The sequence below is a fragment of the Haemaphysalis longicornis genome, unplaced genomic scaffold, assembly GCF_048455015.1.
Source record: "Haemaphysalis longicornis isolate Haplotype H1 unplaced genomic scaffold, Haemaphysalis longicornis Haplotype H1 scaffold_10, whole genome shotgun sequence".
Taxonomy (NCBI): domain Eukaryota; kingdom Metazoa; phylum Arthropoda; class Arachnida; order Ixodida; family Ixodidae; genus Haemaphysalis; species Haemaphysalis longicornis.
In genome coordinates, this window is record NW_027526204.1 from 40,834,503 (window position 1) to 40,845,845 (window position 11,343).

The 11,343-nt window shown below is 52.8% G+C and overlaps 1 protein-coding gene and 1 pseudogene across 1 annotated transcript; one reads left to right on the forward strand and one right to left on the reverse strand.

Moving 5' to 3' along the window:
• Positions 1 to 252: 252 nt before the first annotated feature.
• LOC144159798 (uncharacterized) lies at positions 253 to 5,442 on the reverse strand. Its single transcript, XM_077691482.1, is given in 3 exon segments — positions 253 to 372; positions 374 to 524; positions 2,897 to 5,442. Coding segments are annotated over 3 exon segments (2,817 nt in total).
• Positions 5,443 to 6,787: 1,345 nt separating this feature from the next.
• LOC144157709 (uncharacterized) lies at positions 6,788 to 7,467 on the forward strand (annotated as a pseudogene).
• The last annotated feature ends 3,876 nt before the right edge of the window (positions 7,468 to 11,343 follow it).

Sequence of the window (11,343 nt, forward strand, 5' to 3'; positions counted from 1 at the left end):
AGTCCGCCGCGTCAACGTAGCAGACCTCTGAGTTGGAGTGGTAGTGCTTGTGAAGTGTCGTGGCTCGGGCCAGGCGTCTCTCTTGATGATGCTCCGGCTGCATACTTTTGGCAAAGGGGCCACACTGAGGTGCGCGCGCAACTCGTTTCCAAGAGAGAGAGAGAGAGAGCAACTTTAATGGGTCCCCTGCAGTAACCCCTATCATCCCACCCTCTTAGGCGGGTTCTTGGGGCGACGTGGCCGGACGCCTTCTTAGCAGGGAGAGCCGCTCCCGGCGGGCTTCAGCGTACTCGGGGTAACCCTTTCTGCTTTCATCCCGTCCGGTCGCTGCTTCTCGAGCGCCGCTAGGATCTGCTGGATGGCCGTGTGTTGGAAGGCCGTAGTCTTCGGATGTCTTCGCCTCCTCCACGAGGGGCGGGAGAACGTCTGCACTGTTGTCTGCGTTCGCACACTCGCAGTCTTTCAGGATGTGGGCCAACGTGGCCCTCTCCCCCCCGCACAGTCTGCACAAGTCTGTTACGTATTCGCCCCGAGCGCGAACACAGTCGGCCCCTGGCGGCGGCGGGACGTACCGCTCCTAGTGTGGATGGCGCTTTCGCGTCGTCTGCTTTTTCACGTTGCGTGCGGCGCAAGACGCGTGCTGCACACGACAAAACAACCAATATGCGTGCTCGTTTGGCAGTAAGCAATGATATAGTTACCTCTGCTTGCGCATTTCCTCTTGAAACGCAATAATCAGCGGCCGTTGCGGGTTAATGCGCTGGTTTAATTCCACGAAACATCTTCGCCCTGGTCACCGCTTGAGTGTGAAACGCGTTATAAACATTGCTTCCACACATTGCACTTTTTGTATTGTTGAGTGCAGTTGTCTGCCGTTTCGGGAACGTCGAAGGGTGCTTTTTGAAGGTGACGTGGTGATTATTTAAAGGATAAAAGTTTAGTACGCGAAACTGGTAAGAAGCGACAAGACCTGTGCATATGCGTGCAAATTCCCCACCCTTGTAAAATTGCGCTGTGTTCTTATAGAAAGAAGAAACAAACAAAAACATTTACACTGCACACGACCCGTGCGCTATCGCCCATACATTACCGGACACGTATTTCACACCCGCAAGCGCCTGTGTGATCGTGTCGTTCCCGTACCTTTTCTAAAATAAATACCATTTTTGGACAGTCGTTGTTCATACTGAGGAGGAGGAATAAACATTTATTAAACTGTATTGAGTTGCTAATTTTACGTATTATTTAAAATACGTTTCTACGGATGCGCAAGAGTACTTAGGGGGGATTTTTCGGTAAAATTAAGCAGTTGTGAGTTTGCGTCTGTCATGTGCCATTTCGTGTGTCATTTTCATATATATCATTTTCAAATCCGACATGAATCACCTTGACCAGAAACGTGTCTCACTCAGCATAACCAAATGCCTAATATGGTAACGTCTTAACGTCTTAAGGTGGACCTAAGTTTAAAGAAAATGGAGAAAACGCGTAATATAATGCACGTTGTTGCCCACGTGTGTGAGAGGTGTGTGCTATGACTCGCCGTTTTTTTTTTCCCACAATGCTTGCTTTCAATACAATTTTGAAAAAGGCGAGTCACAATTCCTGGACAATCCCGGGCCAAAGGGGGGTTAGTCAGTTTTGAAAATACGTACTGCTTTTTCACCGCTACAGAACACGACGCCTAGTGTGGTTTTGATTGTAAGTAATACTGATAACCATTGTTTGGCTTTTCGCGTTACATGCGTTCTTTTCTCGCTGCTCTTGCAACGTTGGCAGGACCCCCCCCCCCTCCCCTTTCCGAAAAAAAACTAAATGCACAGAATTTCATTTTTAACCAATCCTCGAGAAATAAATGCCAAGAAAAAGGCGATATTCAGTTTACAAAACAAAGTAGTTACCGGGAACCCGTTGTGCTGATTCGCAACGAGAAATAAAAAGGAAATGTTCTCCTACTTCTGCAACAGCGCACCTTCATTTATTGCCATCTTTAGGGTTCGTAAGCGACCTTATACGCAAGAATGCCAACACATCTCGCTGGTGCAGGCACCTGTTAGATTTTAAAAGGAACGCAAATGGTCAACAGAGCAGCCATAACAGAAAATTTGTGCTCAATGTGAGGTCCCAGAAGCTTGGTTTGCACACTGTACACCTGCTTGTCACTTTGCGAAAACCTAGCTAAACATTAGATGTTGATTGCACTGCGAGCGTTGACAATTCAATTCGCAAGTTCACTTGCGACGAAAGCCGTAAATAAGTGATCCTAAACCGCTAATCATCAAACCTTCCTTCAGAGTCGTTAAAATTTCATTTAAACGACCCGGTAGAGTTTATATCTCTGCGCTGATCAAAATTCAGTAATTTTATGTTGCCTTTTGAACACACAAAAAATATCGTAAACTCTTAGAAAGAATTTCGGGGCAGTTAAGTAGCGTTACCATTTCAGGGAATCCCACAAATGCAAGAATGCGTCATGCTACCAGTGAAAGCGATTGAGATTGCCGTTGTAAACTGAATTTCAGAGATCGAGGCTTCCTGATTTATTTCTATTTATGCTTTTATTGAAAGCTCAAAGCCACAGTCTGGAAAGATCGAGCTTGCTACGAGCCACAGCGTACAAGTTCATTGTCATGATTACGGCCATTCTGAGATCCCCGATGAGTCGTCGCTTTTTTTGGCGTAGTAATGAAAACTTACTGCCGCTTCCATGCTATACATTGAACGTTGAGGAACCGAACTACAGCATACCACACTTTTTTGCGCCTTTCCTGCGCACATATGGCGGGAAAAAGGCACGAAGCGCGCCCACAGTGTGCATTCTTACGGGCCGCTCAGCGGAGCATCCACACTAGCAGCGCGACGCTGTCGCCACCTACATGTCGAGCTCGCGGCGAATACCTCTGGCCACAGGTGCTTTGCTAACACTGGGGTTATCACGGAATTAGTCTGCAATTGGCGTAATACCACCGCCTCCTCCCGCGTCAGACGAGGGTGGGGCAGGGCCATCGTTCTTCTGGCTAACCGGTACCGCAGGGTTACCTCGCTGTAAGTGTCCATGGTGTCCTTCTGGGGGTGATCTACCACTTCGGCGGCGGCCGTTACCGGGGCGCGGCCGGCGAGTCCACGCGCCACGGCGTCGCCCGTCTCGTTGTAGTTGGCGAGCCCCAGCGATCTCGCCACTCCTTCGCCCGCGTGTGCGGGAAACCACTTTATCACTGCAATGACTCCGTTGGCTTCGGCCTTGCGCAGGATGCGCGCGGCCGCACTGCACACTCGGTGTTTCGCAAAGTTGCGCACTGCCGTTCCCGAGTCGCACAACACCGTCTTCGTTCTGGGGTCCGCGATGGCGAGGGCCACCGCCACTTCTTCCGCCTGGCTGGGCACCGTGGTTCGTACGCTTGCCGCCTGCCTGGTCTCACCCGTTTTGGCTCCGATCACGCTGACGCTGAAGGCGTCGCCGATGTTCTTGTAACTGGCCGCATCCACGAACACGGCTCCCTCATCGCTGGCGTGTAGCGCGATCAGCGCATTGGCTCTCGCCTCCCTTCTTTCTTGGTGGAACGTCGGAGTCATGTTCCGCGGGATCGGGCTCACGACGATGCACTTGCCCAGCTCCCGCGGTATCTGCTCCTGCATGCGGTGGTCGTCAACCTTGGCTCCGATGCCTAGTTGTTTGAGGATAGATCTGCCGGTCCTGGTTTCCGACAGTCTGGTGAGCTGCGCCGTCTGCTGTGCCTCGGCGATCTCTTCGAGGCTGTTGTGGAGTCCCAGGGCTTCGTGCTTCTGTGTGCTCGTGCACCCTAGGAGCCCTAATGCTGATTTGTAAGCTTTGCGGATCATCGCATCGGTCTTCTTCCGCTCGCACTGCCGCCAATTAGGGAAGGTGGCGACGTAGGTGATATGGCTGATCACGAAGGCTTGAACCAGTCTGACGAGTCGTGCTTCCTTCATCACGCTTCTTCTATTGGCGACGCGGCGTATCAGACGCAGTGCCGTGCCAGTCTTAGCTTCGAGCTTGGAGACCGTTGCCCCGTTGACTTTGCTGCGCTCGATGATCATGCCCAGAACTCTAATCTTGGTTACCTCGGGGATGATGTGCCCTCCTTGCGTTCCTATGCGGAGTTTGTCGCAGTCTCGGATGGTTTGCTTCTTGCGACTCGCTCCCCTGGGTGGGATCACCATCAGCTTCGGCTTTGCGGGGGAGCACACCAGCCCTGAGCCTTTCAGTTGGTCCTCTATCGTTTTTACTGCTTCTTGTAGTGTATTCTCTATGTGGCCGTCACTGCCACCGGTGACCCACAGCGTCACATCGTCGGCATAAACCGTGTGGTGCACCCCTTCGACGCTTTGCAGCCGGTTGGCGACCCCGATCATGACCAGGTTAAAGAGCAGCGGCGAGATTACCGCGCCCTGCAGTGCCCCCTCGCTGCCGAGCGTTTTCTCTGGTAGTTGGAGATCCCCGGCGGAGATGCGAGTTGTTCGGTCGGTCAGGAAATTCCGAATGTAATTGTAAGATCTCTGTCCCATGTTCAGGTGCGACACCTGGGCGAGGATCGCAGAGTGCCGGACTTTGTCGAAGGCACTCTGCAGGTCCAGGCCCAGTATTGCCCTGTTGTCGCTCGTGTGCGTTTCGTAGTCCACTATCTCCTTCTTGAGTTGGAGCATAGCGTCTTGCGTTCCAAGCTTGCTCCGAAAGCCGATGAGAGAATCCGGGTAGAGCTCCGTCTCTTCGAGGTACTGCTGCCATCTGGTCATTAAGACATGCTCGAGCAGTTTGCCCACGCACGATGTTAACGATATTGGGCGTAGGTTCTCGATGTCGGGTGGCTTGCCCGGTTTCGGAATGAGGATGGTTTTGGCTTCCTTCCACTGGCGTGGTAGCTTGCCGGCCCTCCAGCATTTATTGAAGTACGCCGTAAGCGCCGTCACCGCCGCGTCGTTCAAGTTTCTGAGCGCCTTGTTGCTGACGCGGTCCGGGCCCGACGCCGAACGCCTGTTCAGGTCTTGCATCGCGTTTCGGACCTCCCATTCCTCGATGTCTCGGTCAACCTCAATGTTCTCTGCCCCTTGGTATTCTGGGTGCTTTTCCTTCGAGGAAACTGGGAGGTATTTGGCGTCGAGTCTCCTCTTCACCTCCGCTTCCCCATTCTCCGCAACCACCTTGTGTATAACTCTGCCGAGCTTGTACTGTTGTTCTCCCTTGGTCTGGGTGTCGTCGAGGAGGTGCCGGAGCAGTCGCCACGTCTTGCCCAGGTAGAGCTGGCTGTCCGCCTCTCTGCACGCTTGCTCCCACTGCTGCCGGCCGAGCTCCTTGCTGTGTTTCTCTATTTCCCTGTTGATTTCCGCGATCTTTTTGCGGAGCTTTCTGTTTGTTCGTTGTTGGTTCCACCTTCTCTTGAGGGCAATCTTCGCCTCGATGAGGTGGGCCAATCTGCTATCCATTTCGTGTATGTCGTCGTCCGTTTCTATCTCTGTCGTCACCTCCTCGGTCGTTTCTACTATCGCCTTCGACCACGCTTCTATATCTTCTATGTTGCCATGCTGGCTTGGAAGCTTACACCGAAACTCCTCCCAGTTCGTGTATCTGTGTGTTCGTTTCTCTTGGCTTGCAGCGTTCCCCAGCGGGACCCGGATCTCTATGACCATGCGGTCGCTGCCGAAGTCGTGTTTGGTGTTTTTCCAAGTTGCGGTGTCGTTCCCATAGATCTTTACGAAGGTCAGGTCCGGGGTGGTGTCCCTGGCGACCGAATTGCCCGTTCTTGTGGGGGTCTCCGGGTTCGTGATTAGCGTTAGCCCCGCGTTCGTGGCGTCTTGCAGTAGGTCCCTCCCCTTTTCGGTTGTCTTATCGTATCCCCAGTCGTAGTGTTGTGCGTTAAAGTCGCCCCCTATTACGATCGTGCCTTTCTTCGTCACACGCAGCTCCCTTTGCATGAGCGTGCGGAACTTTTGCTTTCTATGTCTGGGGCTGCTGTACACGTTGACCGCGAGCACGCTTGTTTTCCTCTTCTTCTTCCCAACGATCACCTCTACCGCGTTGCTGTCGGTCCAGCCGCCGGCGGTCAGCTCGTGCTCGAGGAAGACGATGCCCTTGCGGACGAATGTGCACACCCCGCCTGCTGGTTTGCGTATTCCAAACTTTTTCCTGTTTTTGCTTAGGGGCTTGGCCGCCTTGGCGTGTGCTCTGTAGCCTTGAAGTTGGGGTGTGTCGGTGCATAGTGTTTCCTGAATCATAATTACGTCCGGTTTTCTTTTCATTCCCTGTAAGTGTCGTGTTAGCGTTGCCCTCTTATTTTGATAGCCGTTACAATTCCACTGCCAAATCAGGAGGTCCCTAACTGGCTGCTGGTCTGTTACTGCCTCTTTGTCTGGCTTGGCGTTCGCTTTTGCTGTTGGGTTCATAGTTGCTGTATTTGGGTGGTGATCTGAGTTTGAGCGTTCTGCACGAATGTCTGCATCTTGGCTTCCATACTCTGCATGAACGTTTGCATCTGCGTCTGCAGTCGTAGCATTCCGCTTTGTATTTCTTCGAGCGTCTTCTCTACTTTGTTGAACTTTTCCTTCATCGTGTGTGCAATTTGTTCCCGCTCTCTGTCCATGCGGTCGAGCCTGGCCATGAGCTTTCTCTCTTTGGTATTCTCGATAATCCTCTTTTTGTTGCTGGGTTCCTTTGGCTGCTTCTCGTCGCTTTCGATGCTGCTTTTGGTAGCCTCTTCCTCGGGGATGGCTGGTTCCTCCTTCCTCTTGGGTGACTTTGTTGGTGTTTTCTTCTTCGGGGGTGGGAGGGGTATTTGCTCCACCTCTTGCTCCTGTTGCGGGGTCGGCAGCGGCAGTGGCGCTTGACTCGCCCTTATTGCTTCTAGTAGTTTGTCGATCCTTGCGTCCATCTTCTCTTCCATCTGCTGTAGTAGCCTTTCGTTGTTTTCGCTGATCATGTCGTATATTTGTCGCCTTGTCACGGGCGGTTCTCCGGTGTTCTGGTGTTGGCATGGTGGCTGCTGCTTGCTGTGAGGCGTTTCTTCCGACTTGGTTCCCTTAACTGCAGCCGACCACTTGAGCTTCCCGTCTTCCCGCTGCGACGGCGGCAGGTGTTTCTGCTGGCTCTCGTGTCTTGCGCGGCTGTCGCTGCGCCGTTGGCTTTCGCTGCGCTCGCTTTTCTCCCTGCTCGGGAGCTGTGGAAAGTCCAATGACGTCATAGGTTGTCTCGTCTTCTCAAGCTGTTGCTCTTCGCGTTCCTCTCGGCGCTCCCATTGTCTTTTCGTGACGACGAAGGGGACCTTGAACTTGTTTTTGCAAATTCTATCAGCCGTCGGATGCGCTCCTCCACATAGCTTGCAGCGTGGCTTGCATGCCTTTTCGTGGTCCGCGTCGGGGTTGGCCGCCCCGCACGCGAAGCATACTCTGATCTCCGGGGTTGGACAAACGTCGGTGCGGTGCCCGACTTTTCCGCAACATCTACACACTTCATGATGTTTTCTGTGAAGCCCGCACTTGAGCAGTGCCGCTCTGTATTTTACGTACCGGGGCACTCTCTGTCCTTCAAAGAAGACGATGACCGCTGTAGAATTTCCAATCCGGTGTGCCTCTAGCGCCGTTGGGTTATACTTTGTCACGATCACCTCATTTATGTCTTCGGGTGTTTCGTCAATTGCGATACCTCTGATGACTCCCTTCGCCGTCCCTTCGGGCGCGGTTCAGTAGGCGGACACCTCGAATTCCGTGTTGCCGAATTCGACGGTCCTGATCTTAGTGTAAATTTCGGCTCTCTGCTCGCTCGGCGTGCTGACGACTAAGATGGTCTGCGCCGCATTAATGCACACCATGTCTTCTCCCTGGTATTCTTTCGCCGTCCCCGCGGCCGCTATAATGGCGTCCGTGACGACCGACGTCTCGATTCTAGCGCCGTTCAGACCGCCCCTGGGCCTAATCACGATCTTATGGTCGTCTTTGGGGATAGTCGCCGGCATACGGGCTGCTTTCTTGATATTCTCGGTAACTCGCTTGACAAAGTTAACTCTCTCCTTGGGTCTCGATTGCCGTTCCGCGGTGAAAGATGGTCTCTCACCTTGCGGCTCCTTGGCCTTGCGCATTCTTCTACTCGCCGCGGTCCATCCGCTCGACTCGCCGGGTGTCGCGTCGCGGCCTCCTACTTGAACGTACGTCTTTCCTCAATCGTTGCCGACTATCGTTGCTTGCGGGGCTTCGGTTACCGGGCCCTCGCACACCTCCATCGTCGATGTCGACGCCATCTTGTCCGTAGTCGTTGGGTAGGCCTAACTCCGGGGGGCGACCACCCCGGTGGCCGTACTCGTGCGCTAATCCTAAGGCCCAGCAACGCTTGCTCGCCTCGAATTTTCGAAGTCGGAAAAGAGGCGAAAATTCACATACCACTTGCGCGATGTTGGTATCGGCTGGTTCCTCGTACCGTACCGCACACTTTGGTAACAAATAAACTGTGGTATCGGTTAATTACGCCGCGGTAATTTGCATAATTGCAGGAGCTCCGACGAGGCACGTCAGCTTCCTCCGGCGACTGCAGCGCCACCCGTTTCCAAGATTGGATTGATTGGATTGATTAAACTTTATTTAGGCCGGCAGAACGACGTTTTTACGCGCCGCGACGCGGGCCTCGGCGTCGTCCTGGTGGCTACTCATCCGAGACGTGAGCTCGCCGTTGCCGACTCGCGAGTCTCATGCCTTGCGAGCGCCCGCAGGACCTGCTGGACGGCCCAGTGTTGATTTTCGTAGGTGTAGCTCCTTGCGGCTTCTGCAAGCCGTGGTGGGATGGTTCTTGACCTCGCTTCCATTGGGCTCGTGACACAGTTCCATAAGAAAAATTTTTGTTCCGTGTTGGTCTGCGTAGGAGATGCGGAGAAGATCTAAGATGACTCTTGCGGTGGCGCTTCCGGCTAGTGTGTTGTACTGTGCTGTGCGCTGGGCTTCGACCAGTTCGTCTACGGTGTTTTGTATGCGCATCTCCATCAGTCGTTTGTTAAAGGCCGAGATTGGGATACCTACTGCCAACTTGATGGCTTTGCATATAATACGCTCAACTTTTTCTTGTCTGTTCGAGGGAGCTGGAGGTACGGAGTGACATGCACGTGACATATGATGTTGCCCTCTTTGAGCCCAGGGTGTCTGTTGGCTATTCTTGCAATTAGCCTGCTACTTTGAGTAGCCGTGTTTTGCAGGGTCTGTATTGTGACCGTATTGGTCCCACTCCCTGTATGCGCACACCGAGAATACGTATACACTCTGTTCAAGGTATGCATCTTCCCTGTAGCTGAACCTGCATATCCGGATAATTTATCGGCCTCCGACCGGCTGTGGTGGGTCTGAAGAAGAGGATCTCGGTCTTCTGAGGCGAACACGCGAGTTCGCGGGAGGAGACGTAGTTTTCACCGATTGTGGCCCCTTCTTGCAGTATTTCTTGATGTCTCCGTGCCTCTCTCCTGCTGTCCAAATTGTTATATCATCAGTGTAGAGGCTGTGATGCACGTCAGGGATTTGTTGTAGTCACAATGCCCGGAACTGCCACTAACGCTTCTTCAAGGCTTTGAAATGAACTTTCATAGTGACGTCATTATGACGACCGATTTGTGCTCTCATAGGCTGCGGCGGCCCGATGGCCGCAACGATTGTGCAATTGCGACTGGTCGTGGTACTCCTCCGACGAGCGTGCGACGCCAAAAGCGGTCCTAATGCCCACCACACTACCTGGGGTTACCCCAAGGACAGCAAGAAGGGCACGCAGGCTTACGAAGCCATACCGCAAAACAACCTGCACCTATGCAATTCTCCCGGCATAAACACCCGTATTGGCAACAGCGTATCTCGTGACTCTTCCCCGGACTTGACTATGACTTATAATGTTACAGACCCAATTTGGACGTGCCTGCCAGACACATTAGGGAGTGATCACCACATCATCAGCCTGCAGCTGCCTGACACAAAAGCTACAAATGCTCGTCTTGGCACTGCACGCTTAACGGATTGGACACAATTTCGTCATGACACTCCTTCCCAATCTATTAATGACATCGAAGAATGGTCAGCTGCCATCCTGGACTCAGCACGGAAGTGCACAAAGGAAATCCCGCTGACTCCTGACACCCCGGTGGTAGATGCTCACCTCGATCATCTTTGGGCTGCCCGCCGTGGTCTCATCAAGCGATGGAAAACTCGAAGGACCAATCGGCGACTCCGCATTCGTATTGCTAAGTTAACCAAGGAGGCTGCGGATTATGCCCAGCATCTTAGCCAGCAAAATTGGGCTCAATTTTGTACAAAGCTCCAAGGAACGCTGGGCACGCGGCGAACTTGGCATCTCCTAAGATCCCTAATGGGCAACAACGAAACCAAAACTGCAGTGGCCCACCAACTGCGCCGCCTCATACAAAACTATCCCGGCACGGAACAAGAACTTCTAGAGGAGCTAAGGAAACCATGGGCACGACCAGACGGGGACTCATCCCTGCCCCATGCTCCTTACACAGGCCCCCCAAACGCTGACCTCGATGCGCCCTTCACCCTTCCAGAAATTGAGGCAGTAGTGCGGAACCTCACCCGCAATACCACACCGGGTAAAGACCGCATCCAGAACAAATACTTGCGCAATCTCGATACAGCCGCCCTTGAAGCTTTATTAGAGTATATCAACAAACAATGGAATGCGGGTACTCTACCACAACTCTGGCGGCACGCGGATATTACTCTTATCCCAAAGCCTAAGAAACCATTGACTCCAGGAAACCTTCGCCCCATTTCACTGACATCGTGTGCTGGGAAACTGTACGAACATTTAGTGCATAACCGTTTGGTAGCACACATCGAGGATAATGATCTGTTCCCAATGACCATGTTTGGCTTTCGACCCCATCTGTCGACGCAAGATATTTTAATCCAACTTAAGTCGGACATTATTGATCGCCTCACATCATCCCACAAGCGCTGCATACTCACTCTGGACATCAAGGGTGCATTCGACAACGTTTCACACTCGGCAATACTTGCAGGACTCGCATCTATCGGATGTGGACAGCGCATGTATGACTACGTCAAGGCCTTCTTAACGGACCGTACTGCGACAATTGGCATTGGATATCTTCGATCGTCCGCTTTCACGATTCAAGCGAAAGGTACTCCGCAAGGGTCAGTCATCTCGCCACTGTTATTTAACATCGCCATGAAGGACCTCCCACCGAAATTGCAGTCAATTCCCCACATTAAACACGCACTATATGCGGATGACCTTACCGTCTGGACACCTACTGGCTCCATTGGAGAGCAGCAAGACGCCTTGCAGCAAGCGATTACTGCTACCTTTCACTACCTCCAGACACGAGG